This window comes from Camellia sinensis, chromosome 3 (genome assembly GCF_055761805.1).
Source record: "Camellia sinensis isolate YWXY chromosome 3, ASM5576180v1, whole genome shotgun sequence".
NCBI lineage: Eukaryota > Viridiplantae > Streptophyta > Magnoliopsida > Ericales > Theaceae > Camellia > Camellia sinensis.
The window spans coordinates 80,835,635-80,854,577 of NC_138963.1; the positions used below are offsets into that span (position 1 = coordinate 80,835,635).

An 18,943-nucleotide genomic window follows, 5' to 3' on the forward strand; every position below is an offset into this window, starting at 1 on the left:
AAAATAAATCGCTTATGTCCAAACCACTGATAAAGTAAATTTTGCTTGTATTTTTTTTTTTTTTTTTAGATTTTCGTTAGTTAGCTCTCAGGTTATATTTGGCATATATGTTTTTGACTATTTTAATTACAAAAAAATAAAATAAATTAAAAATTAATAAAATAAAATGTCACGTTCAAATCATAATTATTTTATTTTATTTTTGTTATAAAAAAAATTAAAAAACCCATTCAAAGAAAACTTTTTAATTCCAACTTAAAAAAACCAAAAACCAAAACTCCAATCGTCATCCCAAACGAAAGCTAAGCACTCTTGTTTAGATCAGGTTCGTTTTTCATCAACGTTTCGCCGATTCCCCTTTGTTCTTCTACATACATACGATGCCCTAATTGTCCTCTCTGTTTCTAATTAGGCTCTCTCTCTCTCTCTCTCTCTCTCTCTCTCATGGACTCTTTGCTAGCAACCTATGCCTCTTCGGACGAAGAAGAAGAAGAAGAAGAAGTGCATGAGCAACCCGAAAAAGTAGATCATCCTCCACAACTCTCCTCTAAATTCAGCCAAAATTCACCCTCTTCCTCTATCTTCTCTTCTCTCCCACCTCCCAAATCTGTATCCTCTCTCTTCTCATCTCTTCCCCCTCCAAAATCCCACCCCCCAAACCCACCTCAAACCCTAACCAATCTCTCATCTTCAAAACCCAACAATCAACAACAACAACAACAACTTGAAGATTGGAAACTAGTTTCCTCTAATCTTAGTGGTCCTGCAAAACCCTCCTCCTTGTTCTCTTCACTTCCTGAACCCAAATCTTCTTCAATTTTCTCTTCCCTTCCTCCACCCAAGTCCCTCAATGCAGACCCACTTCCCATCTCCAACATTTCGGCTTCTTCTTCGGAACCCAATCGGAAAAAGGTTATTCAATTCAAGATTCCAATTAACCCATCTCTGATGAAGTCTCGCGGTTCTGATGATGATGATGATGATGATGAGAAGGAACGAGAAGGTAAAAAGTCTGTGGATTCTTTGACTCAAACGCCTTCTGTTAAGTCATTCCTATCGAGTATTCCTGCACCCAGGAACTCCTCCGCATTGGGTGCTCTGCCTACAGCTTCTGGTTCGAGTCGAAGATCGATTCTTGAGGCCAATGTACCCGCTTCAAGTTCAGATGGTTTTGAAATTAAAGATGAAGTGGGTGCTAATCCAAATGTACAAAACTATGTTAGCCAATGGGTTGACAGGTCATCGTCTGCTTCGGTGGGGGATGCGGCTGGTTCTGCGGAATATGCAGTTGGTGATGATGGTGGTGGTGGTAATACTTCTGGTTGGGTTTCATCCAGTGCTAATTATGAAAACTATGACAGTTATGCTGGTTATGGGAACCATGCTTATTACAGGCAATATGAGAGCAATTGGGGTGATGGCTCGACAGCAATGGCGCCATCAGATGTATCGGGAATGAGTGAAAGTATCGTGAAAATGCCTGGGAAGAGAGGTAGGAATGAGATTCCTCAGGAAATAGTTGAGGTGAATCAGGATGAGCTGATTAAGAATCGACCACGGGAGGACCAGGTCAAATTAACTGGAATAGCTTTTGGGCCCTCTTACCAGGTACTCGAATTTAACCTTCTAATCTTCTGAGATCTTTGTTTGATTCTATTGAACTTAACATTTTCATTTAGGACTTTGTGTGTGCCTCATGTATCATGGAAGTTATTTGGGTCATGATAGGCATACCTATTGTCTTACATCATCTCTTTAGGTATTTACATAACTGATAGTGATAGAGACCCATACTGTTGCGCTCTCCTTTGAGATGGTAATTGATGACCATATTATCCATTGAAGTACTGGAAGCCTCCCTGAATCAAAGGGAGTGCTTATACACCTCTCTCCACGATATTTAGTTGGCATTCATAAAAACTATCTAAAGCATTATGAGTTCAGTACATGTACATCCTGTTTAGCTGGCCCTTGATAATGACGATAATTTATCCACAACCCTCGTGTGGGCCTAGTAGTTTTCATTTCCCTCATGAACAACCTGCCAATCCCATGTACTCTATGCATGTTTTGTTTTCAACTCAATACATTTAGAAGGATCTTGATGCCCTCTCCTTTTCTTTTTTATTTTTTTTTTTTCTTTTGCAATTCTCATCAAACAATTAGAGGAAAGTTTTGTTCCAACTAGTATCAATTGATGGGAGAAAGACATGTGCTTAGGCAATTTTTTCACTGAGCACCTGCTTGTGGCCTATGGGATTGACATGAGGGGGGGTAGTGATGACTATATTTCTAGGAGTGAACTTTGGGTGATATGAAGTGTGTGGATACAACTTATGCCTTGGAATGAAAGACATGTAATGGAGATACTATAAGCATTCCTTTGGTTATGTATAAGCCTTCTCTATAAACATTCCTTTGGTTATGTGTAAGCCTTCCAACAAAAAGATTTGTATAGTTGTATACTAGAGGCATTCCTTTGATTATGTATAAGCCATCCAACAATAAGACTTGTCTAGTTGTATTGTATGCATAAAAAATCTCGTATCCATAGGGGTTAAATGCTGTCAAGGACAAATTTTAGTAGCTCATAATACAAAAAGATTGAATTTTAATAGGACATGTTTAGGTGCACGAGCGTGTTCAACACATGTTGGAAAGTTTGTCAATGTCTATGTGTGTTTGACAGAAACATGACACCTTAGAAGTTTCCGTTTCTTATCTTGCAGTTTTCCAACCCCAAACTTGCCTCTCCATTATTGTGCCTCTCTCTATCCCCAAGGCCACCTTAGCTTCCACCCAATTCGACTCTATTAATCTAGGACTTCCTATGTGTCATAGTTCCTACCTAGCACCCACAACAATCTATCTCGCCTCCCACCGTCCATAGCACTCAAACAAACTTATATTTTAAAAATTTTAATTGTTTTGATTGTTTAAATATGCCAATAAGACGCTTTTATTGCATAGTTTATTGGTCTATGCTATAGTGGAATTGTGATTGCTATTGTTGCGAAAATGGAGGTTAAGTTTTTAGCCAAGTATGCCCTTCCATTACCTTGATTTGTTAAATGTTGAAAAGTTAGGGCTTAGACTAGCAAGGATCAACTTAGTGTGAGGGGTGTTCTATTGCTACCATTTGAAGTGAAGGAACATAATAATGGAAGGGAGAAAGACATATGTGTGCTTAGACACTTTCTTCACTGAGCACTGGCTCATGACCCGTGGGATTTACATGAGGGGGTAGTGATGGCTATATTTCTAGGATTGAAGTCTGGGCATTATGAAGTGCATGAATACTTTATGGAATGAAAGACGTGTAATGGAGACACAATAAGCATTCCTTTGGTTATGTATAAGCCTTCCAATAGATATATTTGTATGAATAAAAAAAAAAAACCTTGTGTTTATAGTGATAAATGCTTTGGAGGACAAATTTTAGAGGTTCATAATTCAAAAATAATAAGAATAATTGGACAAGTTTGGATGCATGGGTTTGTTCAACACGTGTTGGGAAGTGTCGGTGTCAGTGTCTCTATCTGACACAAACATGATGACTCCTTAGAAATTTCCAAGTTTCTTATGCTGCAGTTGTCCAACTCCACCCTCCCCCTTCTCCCAAAGGCAACCTTAGCTTCCACCCAACCCTCCTTTGATGGTCTAGTGCTTTCTACTTGCCCTACTTCCCAGATGACACCCGTAGCAATCCATCTCACCTCACCTCGTCCACAATACTGAAACTTCTACATCAAAATGTTAGTTGTTTAATAGTTTATTGGTTTGTGCCTCTGTGGAAGTGTAAGTTTTAGGGTTGCTCATGGAAACTGCCAACCCGAGAATACCGACTAGACCAATCCGAACCAGTAAGTCACGAATGGTTTCGAGCACACAGATGGTCGACAATGGTTTCATCTGGATGGATTTTGTGGGTTCGCGGTCAATATCAATTTGATACAAATTAGATTTGTCAAAAATGACCCGACCGAATTATATATATATATATATATATAATAAGCCCATCTCAATGGCTTATTAGCATTACCTTCATTATGACCTTAGTGGTTGTGCAAAGCTTGCACTGTAAGCTTACTCTTTGGTTTTTCACAAAAAATTAATCACGACATTTCAACTTTCAAGAATAAAGTAAACAGAAACCTGAGAGTCATGGGAGGACTCTTTGGCTTTCACACTGTCCTCATCTTTCTCTATCAAATTTCGTCTCTGTTCTCTTCCCCAGATTTTTCTCTTCTTCATATCTATCAACTCCCCAGATTTCTCTCTTCCTAATCTCTCTCTCTCTCTCTCTCTCTCTAGAGACAACTTTCATCTCTCTCATCTACAGACTTTGTAAGTCCTCCCATTTACAAACAATATGTCTTCCCCATCTCTCCCCCTAATTCCCATCATCGATCTTCCTTCCTTCTTCCTCCCTTTTCAGATGTTCTTTAAACCTCTCCCCATGAATCTCCAACTACCGACATGGAACAACATATTGACTGCAAATCGCATAGGAGGGAAGATGTCGATGGTGTGGAAGACTAAGAAGACAAGTGGTGGTGCCAAAGAATTTTTTGGACAGTGGATGAGATGATCTATCTTCCCAACCTTATTCATGTTGTCAAATTTTTAATGTTTTCCAGGTTCTTATTTCTTTTTTAATTTCTATATCCTTTTATTAAAATTGAATTCTAGGGTTTTAAGATATACCTTTTTTCATTTTTGTATAGAAGGATTGAGAGATTGGGTAAATGAATGCTAGTTGTGAAACGGCCGAATTTGACCACCAAGCGAATGACTTGAACAAACGGTTTCAATTGAATAGATAGACAAACTGATGATGGTTGGTCGGTTGATGATTTAAGGGTAAACTTGAACTGACTCGAGCCATGAACACCCATAGTAAGTATTATTGTTGCAAAAATGAAGGTTATGTTTTTAGCCAAACTATCACCTTCCATTACCTTGATTTGTTAAATGTTGAGAAGTTAGGGCTTAGACTAACAAGGATCGAAGTAGGCTGAGGAGTGTTCTATTGCTCCCATTTGAAATGATGGAACAGGATAATTTTCGAAGCTGTAGGCATTCCAGTTACTAAGGTCAACCTTTCCTCAAAACAAATTTTTCTATTCTTCCTTTTTTTTTTTTTTTTTTTTTATTTATTTATGTAAAAGTGTTATTTTCCCACATCACTTGTTGTACAATTTAATATGCAGCAGCTACTAAGGTCTACCTCTCCCCCAACATTATTTGGAGATAGAAATAGTTTGCATGATAATCTAGATTGTATTTGGTGCAGCTCAGGGTGTTTTTGTAAAAAGCTTATATTACTTGATATATAACTTCCATAATATTCAAATTTGGAAATATGATGGTAGAAGAAATTTTGAGAAATAAACTTCCTCATCCACCCTTAAAATTGTTGATATAGCAGTCCGGCACTTCATCCTGCAGTAATAATCTGCTGAGGAGTTGACATTGTTATGTTAGATTCCACGATCTTCTGTTTCCTTTCTATGGGTTGTAAATGATAACAGGGGCCCTAGTCAGGTAAATTCTGAAAGGGTACATTGTTGGCATGCTTCCTAATGGGATGTGAACTTTCATGGAAGGAGCCATGTTGTGCTCTTCTCATACTTTCAAGGAATCCTATATATATATAGGACACTATACAGAAGAGTTCAATTAGGTGTGATGCATTGGCTCCTCTTAAAAACTCTGATAAGAGATTCTACTAATAATAAAGTCATATGATATGGCTCAACCAAAAATCTATACTAATATATAAAACGAACACCGTTGTTGGTGTTGGTGTTGGTGTTGGTGTCACAATTTTTTTTTCTTGAAAATGCCCCCAAAACATGATAATTGTTATAAACTACTTCAGTTCTCTCCAACTGCTTCAAACAGTGTCAAGGTTGTCAGATCTATTAACAAATTGCACGCAAGTAGTGTGCGCCCTCCTAAATTTTCAAGATTATGCTATAGAACCCGAACCGAACCAAACCAAACCAAACTAAATCTTAAGTCCCGTCAAATGGGGTCGGCTGCATAAATCCTTCTTCTCCACTTGACTCTATTCAAGGCAATTTCGTTAGTCAAATTAAGGAGATTCAAATATCTATCTACTACACTAGTCTACATCAATTTAGATCTATCCCTTCCCCTAACACTATCATCTACCGCCACTGTCTCGCATCTCTTCACTATTGCCTCTATTGGTCGCCGTTGTATATGACCAAACTATCTCAATCTATTCTCTCTTAACTTATCTTTTATCGGTACTACTCCTATCCATTCTCGAATATACTCATTCCTAACTCTATCTTTTCTAGTCTTGCCACACATCTAACTTGGCATTCTCATATCAGCTACACTCATCTTATCTACATGTTGTTTCTTAATTACCCAACATTCCGTCCCATACAACATCGCTGGTCTAATAGTCGTCCTATAGAACTTCTCTTTTAGTCTAGTGAGCACTCGTTTATTGCATAGTATTCCAGATGCACTCCTGCATTTAAGCCACCCCACATTAATTCTATAGATCACATCCGGCTTAATCTCCTCAGTCTTTGTGATAATCGATCCTAAATAACGAAATGTTCACTATTAGGGAGTTCTTACTTCTCAATATTCACTTCTCCTCTGCTTCTAATGTGATTGTTACTAAAATTACACTTCATATATTCTGTCTTAGTTCTGCGTATCCTAAATCCTTTAGATTCAAGTGCTTCTCTCCATGACTCCAACTTAGTGTTGACTTTTTGTCTGTTCTCATCTACTAACACGATATCATTTGCAAAAAGCATACACCATGGCACATCATCTTGCATATTTTGCGCCAACTCATCCATAACTAAAGTAAAAAGATAAGGGCACAAGGTTGATCTTTGGTGTAATCCTATAGTAATAAGAAATTCACTCGTTTCTCCAGCAGGCGAACTAATTTTGTATTTTTCTTAAACTTATTACAATTTTAAATATGAAACAATAAAAATTATCACTATTCTCATATATTACTTTTTTTTTTAGTTGATGTGCGTGCCCAACTGCTAGTGAAAATAAAAATGAGGTGGTATCAAGGTTTTGAAAAGCAGTTGTGGTCGCCGTAACGGTGGCAGTGGCACGGTTGTGGTTACAAGGTGTAAAGGCCGTAGCGTAATGGTTGCGGTAACCGGAACTGTAAATTTTTTTATTTTTCGCACAATTTGAAAAAAAACTTACCAATACGCATATTTTTTTTTCATGATCATATTTATTGGGCTTAAAATAAGTATTGATCAATTTTTATAATTTTTAAGTATGATCCAATATATTTAATATTTTTAAATCACTATAAACTGAGTTTTTTACATTTTATTTTAATAATTAATGACTTTATATTATACAAAAAAATCAATCACTAACTATTATATATAAGATAAACAATGACAAAAGTAAGAGAATAAATAAGAGCCTAAATATATATATATATATATACATTTTAACCAAGCCAAATAGATAATGACCACACTTATTATTATTATTATTTTCAAACAATATATAGATAGACACACAAACAAAATGGTTGAGTGATAGCAGCTGAATAGAATAGCATAGGTCTTATAGCTTTAACAAATCAATAACATGTTCTTCATCTTCCCTCTTTTCTCTCTATCTCTTGCTCCTTTATCTTCTCTCTTCTCTCTATCCCTCTTCCCCCATTTTTAGCTTTTCTTTTTTTTGTGTGCTTTTTCGAAAGAAGCAGTTCGGAACCGTTACGTAACAAGTGCGTAACAGGCCATTACAGCTGTTACGGCACTGTTACGACCGCTATGGCAGCCGTTATGACCGACACACCTGTGATCAATCACATTGCAAAAGCGGCTGTAGCAGGTGACGGTAACCACCACAACTGTTACGTAACGGCGTTACGTAACGGTTGCGGCGGCTTTTTAAAACTTTGGGTGGTATGCTTGAATGCTTCAATAAAAAAGGAGATGAAGCAGTACAATGCTTGAATTATACATATATATAGATTATATATAGGGTAAATTACAAATACACTCCCTGAGATTTGATTAAAATACGAATCGCCCCCTATAGTTTTAGAAATTACATTCCGCCCCTTGAGGTTTCTTATTTTATAACAAATTATCCCTTTTATTAATAAATTATCAAATTAATTAACAGTTTTTAATGATGTTAGAAATATGTTTCAATTAATAATTTAGGTGATTTTATTATTGTATAGGAGACCAATTATGAATTTCATTTTTTTAATTAATTCTGTTAAATAAAAAATACTAACAAGGAGGTATTTGTAATTTTCCAAACCACAAGGGACAATCTGTACTTTAAGCAAACCTCAAGGGGTGTATTTGTAATTTACCCTTATATTATATGTAGATTATTTTTAAGACCAGATCAATAATGTAATGGGTAGGCTAAGCCACTGTCTCCACTGTCTGTGCTCAAGATAAAATCCTAGCTGTTACCAAAAAAAAAAAAAATCCTAGCTGTGTCCGTGTGTACGCAAGATCAATACATCTACCAACTGGCTGCATTTAATATACTAAATTGCAATGTTTTCTGCCCAAAGTTATTAGGATATACCATAATATGGAGCCATCAGCGTGATTTTCCTGTCTTGTTTATTTTCAATTTTAACAGGCTATTTTAATCTGTTCAGTTTTTTTTTTCTTCTTTTTTTGATGGGGAATTATTTTCATGTATTGTTTAGAAGCTCATAATTCAAAACTACAATTTTTTTGCGAAAATACTCTTTTTATGCAATGATCAAAAAACCTTGTGGTCACCCTTTGCATCTTTTGTTTCCCATGTTTTCTTCAATCTCACCTTTATCACTTAGAGCACATAAGTTTGTTTCATATAATGGCGTTTCATGAACCACTTCCATGAGCTGGATGAATATGTATTTATTTATGCTTATTCAAATCCTTCTGCATACTGTGGCCATTTGGCTAATCAAATACTTGTCGCCCAGATTTCCATTAAAAGCATCATTTTTCTTTTCTTTTTCTTCTTCTTCTTTATTTATTTATTTTATTTGAATCCATGCCTGAATTATTTGCCATTGATCTTCACGATTAAAGTAAATCAATTAATAATGCTTCCGGAGACTTCATGAAGTTAACTTTTTATTGCATGTTTTTAAAAGGTTCTCTTTTGGAGAGTAACTAAGCCATTATGTATATAATTTCACATAGTTTATTTGCTTTCATAATTACTTGATTTTCTGAATGGATGCATGAATTTATCTCTCTTGTAGCCTGTTTCGACAAAGGGGAAGCCTACAAAGCTACACAAGAGGAAGCATCAGATTGGTTCTTTGTACTTTGATATGAGACAGAAAGAGATGGAACTTGCAGAGCGCCGTTCCAAAGGCTTCCTCACAAAAGCTGAAACACAAGCCAAGTATGGGTGGTGAGTTCAAGGTGATTTGCTTTCTCATGTTCTGTAATTGACACTAGAAACAAAGTTGAAAGTCACTGAATAAAAGCTCTCGTGTAACAAGTTGAACTCTCAAAACAAAAGCTTGCTTTCGTGTAACAATTTTACTTTATGTCCAGTGCCATCACAATTCTGACAAGCATTAATCTGGTTTTTGCTACTTTATTTGTGCTGTGTAAGATTTTTGGGCTATTTTGTTTGAATGCGAAGCAACAGGCTGTTAATTATTTCACAGGCATCCAAAAATCTGATTGATAACAGATATAGACACTGACATTTACTGACCATACCATTTTAATCCCTGAAAAACAGTTTGGTCGTGACTCACAATGTCATATACTCCACATTCACAAGAGTGCAATGTCATATACTCCACAGTTTGGTGCCTGCAAGCTGGCCCGGACACCTTGAGTTATCAAGAAAAAATTATACTCCACATTCACAAGAGTGCAATGAAAATCTCGCCAACTTCCTTGCCTTATGACTTTCCTTTTAAAAACTTGAGATTGGTGCTACAGTAACAGTAGTAGTATTGGAATATGCTTGCTTCAACTTCAATTAAGTATACAAATTTATTCCATATGTACTTGTGAATGTGGAGTATATAACATCATGATCAACTTCTTTGGGGGGATTAAAATGGTATGGTCAGTAAATGTTAGTATCTATATTTGAGGTCAATCAGTTGAAGGCTGCACATTCAACAGTTTTAACTTCGGCTCCCATCCAAGCTCATCATTTTGGAGTAATAAAACATATGCGATGACAAATATGTTGAATGACATTCATTAATTTAAATCAACTCATTCTTTCCTCTTAGATGTAAAATGTCTCTAATTCCATTTTCCATGACCTACTTTTACATTTGCAATCATCTGCAATTGGTAGGTTATAACGTCGTCAATATGTAGTAAACATGAGCATGTTGAGGGCTTTGCAGTCTCTAAATGGTGTCTGGATCTTCTAGCATTGGAGTTTCCTGAAGTTTTCGTTTTGATTAGGCCAAATAATAAATAAATAAATAATTAAAAAAAAAGGGAGAAAGGCACAGAATGAAGAGAGAGAGAGAGAGAGTTGACTGCCGGAGTCTCCATCACCAACCCCAACCTCAACGGCTGGCTTCCTCCTGCTTTCCCCCACCCCCTCTCCGCCATCCACCATCCCCTTCTCTCCTCTTATTCTTCTCCTAAAACCCTAGATCTAGGAAAACAAGCTAAAAAATTATTGAAAGAATTCGATAATCATTTCAGTGAAATAAAAGAGTGATTGTTCAAATAACTGAAGCTGAATGTGGGAATTGAAGATGTATTCGTAAACGTTCTGTAAGTTAAAATCAAGGTTGGTTTGTGTTAAACGGTTGAGAAGATATGGGTTTGAGGAGGATGAGACTAGGTGAAGGTGGCGTTGGTGATGGAATGCAAGAATGAAGGGAGGGAGGAGGCTGGCCAACGAGGGTGACAATGGTTATGGAGGAGACTCTGACAGTCTTCTCTCTTTCTTTCTTTTGGTCATTTTATTTCATTGCATGAAACTTCAGGAAACTTACACTCTAGAAGATCCGGACGCGTCTAAATGAATCTAAATGAGTTCATTGGTCCATAGAATCTCAAATGTATCATCTCTTTTGCAGTCATAAAATTAAAATTTCTTGGAAAATTTGAAAATCAAGAACAGACATAGAACTTCAAGTTCACAAGATTTTGGGCCAAGCGGTCATAAAACTAAGATTTCACGGAAAATAAGTGATTGAACTCGTTTGAGAACTTGACTATTTTAATTAATTTTTTTAAACTATTTTAACTTAATTAAAAAAATTGTTTTTGAAATGATAGTTGATTTTTTTTTTTGTAATTAATTTGATGATTGTGAGATGAAAAGTGAATGATTATGGCTTGAATGTAACGTTGTCTTATTGGTTATTTTAGTTTATTTTGTCTTTATTGACTATTTTAGCCCAAAAAAAGCTCCCAACAGAGAATTGCAAGAATATTTACTTCAGCCATCAATTAATGTCAAGCATTTGGAGCTAAGGATCCAATCTTCAAAGCAGCTTAATTGGTTACTTTTTTCTTACAGAAACAGGGAAAATTCATCTCAACGGACAGATTATTTACATCCCGGAAAACAAATACTGTCTGCAAAAGAAATTTTACAAAGACAAATTAAAGTGAACAACTAATCAGACCATCAGCTGTGTGAAAGGACAACTCTCTTTGATTCAATTTGTTTCACACTTTGAACTATGTCATCAATGTTTCTTGATAGGTTATTGGAATGCTCCTCCATATCTTTCAAAACCATATCAAGCTGTTCTTGAATAGATGCAGATCTCTTTCTCTCCCGATGTAACTCAGCTGTCAATTCCCGAATTTTTACATCTTTCTCATCCTGAAAAGCACCCAAAAATAAGCTAAATATGGTTGATATTGAAAACAACACGAGCATTTCCATGATTCAGGTGGATGGTGCTCACTATATTTAAGAAAGAAGGTGAGATGCCTAGAGCCATGAAGTGAATTTTCTCAGGCAATTAGAGGGACAGAATACAATTTGTCTTCTTAAAAACTACCTAAAGAATGTTCAGCATTCTTAGTTCGAGTTTCGATTCCTTTTGTGCCTCCATATCATTAATAGTGATTCTGGTTCCTGATAAAATTAATTGAATGACACAGAAGATTTGTGATCTTGCCACTCAACTCATGTCATGTCATGACAATTTTTAGATCAAACACTACCTGGATCAGATTTGCAGCCACACAGTAAAATTAAATGGGAAAAATAGATGATCCCCAGATGGACCCTTTTTATACTAAGCCCCATAAGTAGAAAAGACATGTCTAATACGCATACATAGAATTTAACAATCAACTAAAATGGACCAATGAGTATATTGTGTAAGTGATAATCTAAAAGGAAAAGTGAAACAAGCTGGAATAATAATTAATGATTAAGAAATAAACATCTACCAAATATCCATCAGGGAGATGAAAATAAAGTGAAATGACATGAACTAAAGGATTGCGCAACCACCATCACCAAAATTATCAATTTAAAGGATAATAATGTGACCTAAGTTTGTTGAGAATGTAACACCACTTCTGAATGTTCGAGGATACTACATGGACTTTTATGCTATGAAAAAATATCACTTTCTGAAACTGCTTGTTCTGATTCAGTATCATCGGCATTTTTAACTCACTATCACCAGTATACTACTGGGTTTTTTTTTTTTTTTGGCAGCACTACTCATAAATTAACTCAACAGAGCCTCAGGAATTAATCGGATTATTAAGTGTAACTGCTTAAGCTAAAGAAGATGCCTTAATCGACTAAAACAGGTCAGCCATATGACCATCAATGGGCAGAAATAGCAAGTTCATTTGAAGAGCTGAAAAACACAAGGAAGCAATTCATACCTTGAGAAAGAAAAGAGGGAAGGTGAGCTACATGATTTTTAAAGTTGATCTTGAAAAGGCCTATGATAACATTTCTTGGAATTTCCTTCAGCAAACTCTGAAAGAGTTCCATTTTGATGAGAAACTGGTGGATATGATTATGAATTGTGTCACTAGTGTGAGTACAGCTATTTTATGGAATGGTGAACCCCTTGAAGAGTTCAAACCAGCTAAGGGTTTAAGACAAGGGACCCTATATCCCCTTATCTTTTTGTGCTATGCATGGAAAGACTCTCTGCTATGATTAGTCAAAAAGTGCAAGGAAAAGAGTGGACTTGGCTTAACTTGGCTAAGAATGGTCCTAATATATCACACTTGTTTTTTGCGGAGGGCCTGATTTTGTTTGCTAAAGCAAATGATCGAAATTGTAACACCATTTTGCAAGTCCTGAATGAGTTTAGTGCAATCTCTGGTTTGAAGGTCAATTTACACAAATCCCATCTATTTGTGTCTCCTAACTTTGCCAGGAGGAGAGCAACTCAGTTGAGTAATATGAGTGATATTCCCTTAACACATAATTTGGGGAAATACCATGGGGTCCCTTTACTTCATACTAGAGTGAGCAAAAATCATTTTCTGTCTATCTTGGAAAAACTTAAGAACAAACTAGCTGGGTGGAAACCTAGAATGTTGTCCTTGGCAGGGAGGGCAACCTTGATACAATCTGTTACTAGTGCTATGCCAGCTTATGCCATGCAAACTATGGAGCTCTCGAGGAAAGTTTGTGATGAGATTGACAAAATAAATAGAAACTTTCTTTGGGGTGATAACCCTTGAGAAAAGGAAAGTGCATCTTGTGAATTGGGGTCAAGTCTGTAAGATGAAAAAATATGGTGGTCTTGGGATAAGAAAGGCTAGAGATCAAAATCTAGCCCATCTATCCAAACTGGGGTGGAAAGTGTTAAAAGAGGAGAACAATCTTTGGGTGGAAGTGCTCAAAACTAAATACTTGCGCCAGCAGTCTTTCTTAAACAAGAGGAAAGGCAAGAATATATCCCATACCTGGAAAGGTATCCTACATACCAAGGAGCTCATTGTTGAAGGAGTTAGATGAAACCTTGGAAGAGGGTCCAAAGTGAGAGTTTGAAAAAGACTTGAACATACCCACCAAACAAATTCCAAATTCTGAGCATATCACTGTGAATTCCCTTCTTGATGAACATGGTGAATGGAATTTAAATCATATGCACACCTCCCTAACTTTGCCTATGGGTGTGGAAATTTTGAAATTACAACCACCCCGAACTAGTGATGGAGAGGACACTCCCAGATGGATTAAATCCTCTGATGGAGAGTTCTCTACATCAAGTGCATATGATTTAATTGTTGATCACCAAAATCAGGAAGGGATTGGGGTTGGATTTGGAAGCTTAAGGCTCCTCTGAAACTTAAGCGCTTCTTGTGGCTTGTTTTTCATGAAAAAATTCTCACTAACCATATGAGAAACATGAGGGGTCTTACAAATGATCCCAAATGCCCTTTCTGTGTTAATATGGAGGACATTGAGCACTTGTTACGGCATTGTCCTCAAGCTGTACAGCTATGGTGCCAAGTTTTTAGCAGGGAATGGTTACTTCACCATGCTCACTTTGCCTTGGAAAGATTGGGTCATTCAGAATGTGAAAGGGAAGAACAAAACTCCCCAACTGTTCTTCATTTCAATCTGGACTATTTGGAAGAATCGTGACAAAATGGTTTTAGAACATAAAATTACAAATATTCACGCAAGTGTGAAAATTATATCAGATTATACCAAAGAAAATTTTCAAGCTTTCAGTTTAGATGTCACAACACCTCTCAAATCTAAGAGCCTAACTGTGTGGTCTTGTCCAAATGCAGGAAAAATCAAGCTCAACACGGATGGTAGCACTCGCAGGCATGGAGGAGGCGGCGGGTTTGGTGGATTATTCCAGGACGAAACAAAAGCATGGATTAGCGGCTACTACGGAAGACTTGAGATATGCACCAGTCTTGAAGCGGAACTTTGGGCTATCTACAAGGGGCTCACCATCATACTCCAACGAGGCTTCAACCAAGTGATAATAGAAACGGACGCGGAGCAAGTGGTGCAACTGTTGAGTGAAGATCTGGGAGAGAGATGTCCTTTTCGGGGCATTGTGGAAGATGCACGTATTATCATGAGAGGCTATGATTGCTCCATCCAGCACATTAGGAGGGAAGCCAACATTTGTGCTCGTGCAATGGAAAAATTAGGCGAATATCAACCAGCTGATCTTCTTATTGTTAATGAACCACCTAAGGAAATATGTACTTTGCTAGTTGTAGATATTGTGTACCTCTATGAGGAGGGTAATACGGCGTAGTCCTAGTTTGTTGTTTCTTTTTTCCGATGTACCCAAAAAAAATAATAATAAGTTTGACGCACTGCTAGAGGAGACGTGGATTTTCAAAAGTACATCAACAATTTGGTTTACAAGGAAGAGCGAAACAGTAGTAGGCAGAGAGAGCTGCAGGAATTTTATAGAAAAAACCTGATTCTTTACTTGTATGTATATATAAGCCTTTAGCAAAACAGACTCCTTCGGCAAAATCACTTGAGAACCAAGTACAATATAGTCTGTAGTCAATTTCAAGTTTAACTATACAAAGGTACATATCTATGTTACATGGTTACAAGTATCAGGTGTGGGTATGTGTTTAAGTGTTGGACATTTGATTTTCATGTCGAAGAGTACCAAGACACACCTAGGGTTCATAATTTTTAGACACTATGCATAGTTATGTAGTAAATTTTACTAATTAGACATACTTTAATGGGTGCATATTCAACTAGGCATACTGGACACATCACCTGTACATTATGTAAGTGTTGAGCGTCCAACACAAAAACTTCACAAAAAAGAAAAGCCCAAGTAACATAAGTACATACACATTTATACATGCTATATAATGAATATATCAAGAAACCATTCAGATTCGCCTGAGTAAACCCGTATGTGGTAAAGAGTAATAAACAGATTTCATAATATATTAGACAATCATAGAATAACTACTAGCATAGAACTCTAATCATTTTTAAAATTTGTAATTCAAGAGTTAACTCTTACTGGTGTTTGCAATAGGAGCACACTGCGACGACTGTTGGCCGGTGCAACCACCAGCGGATGATTGTGCTCCTTAACAAATCTTGTAACAACCCATTTTCCTGTCTTCTCTTTCTTTACCACAATCATTGCCTTACAGCCCTCCCTGGTGATCGCTCTGGGTTTCCTGTTCTCACTTCTCCGAGGTCTGCATTTACGAAAACCTTCTTTATTACACACCAGTCGACGCCAAACAACATTCCCATCACGCATTGACCGTCGAAACGCATCAACTCGCATGACGAAGCCCAAGGTTGTTGCATATGCATCATAGAACACCTTGGCAGCCTCCTCAGATTCAAATTCCATACCCACATAAGGTTCCCTATCTGAATTTCCTTCATTAATAACTAACTCTTTTCCATTAGAACTTTTTATCATTTCCCCGCCATTGCTCGCACATGGGTTTTCATCCACTGCCATATGACATTATGCACCCTCAATAAAAATCCACATGAAAACAAAAGGAAAATACCTACCTAACTAACCAAACTAAATCACATACGAGTGTACCAGGAAAGTGTCGTATTCAACCTGATACATACTTATCAGAAAGATTGAGAAAACAGAGGGAAGTGTCTATTCAACAGATATAGTTATGCATTTTACGCTAATCCAGCTGTTTTAATGCGACATGTTTCCCAGAAACTCTTTTTCGAAATTCGAAAATAAATTAAGGGCTAAGGAGCACGGACATGTCGTGTCCATTTCAGAAACTTCCCCACAAATGTCCGACACTCTTCAAAATATATACTATTTTTTAAAAAGTTTTTAGATCCGAACACTTCAGACGCTCGTGTCCATTACTTAAACACACGTATCCACCGATTAGACATACATGAAACTAATTATAAGTTTGAACTAAATACTTTTTAGGATACAATAGTAAAAGAAAAAAAAAACGTAAATTTATAAAATAAGTGTTATGTTACATTTTTTTTTTTTTTTTTTAAATGATATATTCATATATATAATATATAAAATTATATATTTCGTACGTGTCCTCCAAGTGTTGTGTCTTGTATTTTTTGAAAATTGACGTGTGTCACATGTCCGTGTCGGTGTGTCACATGTCCGTGCTTCTTAGATTAAAGGTTAAAAAGGCACAGTACACAAACTTCAAGCTGATTGAACCTTGGAAGGAAATCGAAGGCCATATATAAAATTAGGTTAGTTTTTGTAATTGGGTTTTCCACCTAAATAGACCTATGTTGAAAGATGGGCCAGATGGCAGAAAATTTCTCACTTCCCTTTCAATTCAACGTACAGAACCCAAATGCTTTATCTAGTTTCAAAGGAAACAAGTGAAAAAATAACTAATAATATAGGAAGCTTGAGATGGCAGGCTCAACAGTCACTTTGTGGCACACCCCCCCCCCCCCCCAAAAAAAAAAAAGAAAAAAAAAATTCAGTCCAGTACCAGACCACACCATAAAATTTCATAAAAAAATTGGTGAAAATGACACCTAATCATTTCATCAAACTTGTATCAAATCAAGTTTTCACCAAATATTTCACCAAATCAGTATGAATCGAATCTTTCACCAAATTTTCAACAAACCTTTTTTTCACTTAAGTTCGATTGATAAAATTAGTAAAAGAACAAGAATTGGGAATGGGTTTTTTTACCCTGAAATGGTTAAATGAGTTTTTGGGATAGATTAGGTATTTTTATATAATTTTAAAAAGAAAAAAAAATCTTGAACAAATTTGATGAAAAAGAAAGATGAAGAGTCGGATTGGCAGAATAAACAGCTGAGTAATAGGCTCTATCTAGGAAGCAAGAGGTCCTATAAGCAGTTGAAATTGGAGTTCCCCAGTATATATGTATGTGTTTCATTATAATTGCAAGGTTCAATTTCTCTTTTGAAGCAACCAAACGGAGGAGCGTAAGGTCAAGCTTCACACAAGTTATTAGAATCAGGTGCTCGATTTGTAGGTTTTACAAATCTGGAACTACTCTGAGACTCGCACAAATAGCGGACAAGTGTGAATGATACTGAATTGTTAATTTGTTATCTTTGATTCAGCAACAAATCGACTTTAAGTATGAGAGATTATTTATGCAGAAAAGTATACACACAACATGTATGACTTACTTGATTCAGAGATCCCAAATTCCCCTGTAAACTCTCGACCAGTCCTCGCGAGAGAGAAAGAGAGAGATTTACGTTCCAAGGATTCGGAAGTTCGGAGTTGAGGAGAGGGTTGAGTAGAGTGGAGGCTGTTAAATGAAAAGCATGCTTGATATGTTTTTCAATTTTTAATACTCCTATTTAGATTTTATAAATAAAAAAATGGTGATTTTAAAATTTTAAAATGAGAAACTCATTTGCTAATATCCACTTTATTATTGTCAAAATTTTAAAATTACTTCACAGAGTTTATTAAATTTTGTAAAGGCAAGAGGATTGTTGCATCAAAAAGTTTAAGCGCACATACGATCGAATGCAAATTTAAATACAGAAACTATGCATCTAGTTATTTGGTCATCCAGTGCTGGTCGACTGCGATTGTCATGATATCTTCTAGTCATGTGGACAATCATCCGGGCGATCATTGATAAAATAGTTTCTATGTTTAATTATGTGTTTGGTCTTCCGTGTACATAGTATTGTTGTTGTTTCACTTATTTTAATTAACTGATGACACTTGTATCACTTTATCTTTAACTATTAATTTCAATAATTGCTTTTTGTTTAGCTACAATTTTCAAATTTTATTTTTAAATAGAATTTTTGTTTATCTTTATTAATTTTTTTAATTATATATTTTAGTTAATTTCTTTGTCTTAAAAGGTTTAGAATAAGTATAACTAAAACAAAGTACATGTAATTTTAGTAATGAGAACAATGGAAGCAAAGAAGAAATAAATATTAAGAACTAAGAACTATCTATAAGTGAATATTTTCGTTATTTTAGAATTGATTA

At 36.1% G+C, this 18,943-nt stretch overlaps 2 protein-coding genes across 2 annotated transcripts; one reads left to right on the forward strand and one right to left on the reverse strand.

The window, feature by feature from the left end:
• The first annotated feature begins 216 nt into the window (after nucleotides 1-216).
• Nucleotides 217-9,613, forward strand: LOC114276776 (mitotic checkpoint protein PRCC-carboxy-term protein). Its single transcript, XM_028218596.2, has 2 exons — nucleotides 217-1,608; nucleotides 9,272-9,613. Exons 1-2 carry the CDS (start codon nucleotides 445-447, stop codon nucleotides 9,428-9,430), a joined length of 1,323 nt encoding a protein of 440 aa, XP_028074397.2. The 5' UTR covers nucleotides 217-444; the 3' UTR covers nucleotides 9,431-9,613.
• A 1,818-nt stretch (nucleotides 9,614-11,431) lies between these two features.
• Nucleotides 11,432-18,264, reverse strand: LOC114276774 (protein FAR1-RELATED SEQUENCE 1). Its single transcript, XM_028218595.2, has 3 exons — nucleotides 18,112-18,264; nucleotides 15,977-16,428; nucleotides 11,432-11,841 (listed from the first exon to the last, which is right to left on the reverse strand). Coding segments are annotated over exons 1-3 (654 nt in total). The 5' UTR covers nucleotides 18,113-18,264; the 3' UTR covers nucleotides 11,432-11,640.
• Nucleotides 18,265-18,943: the final 679 nt, after the last annotated feature.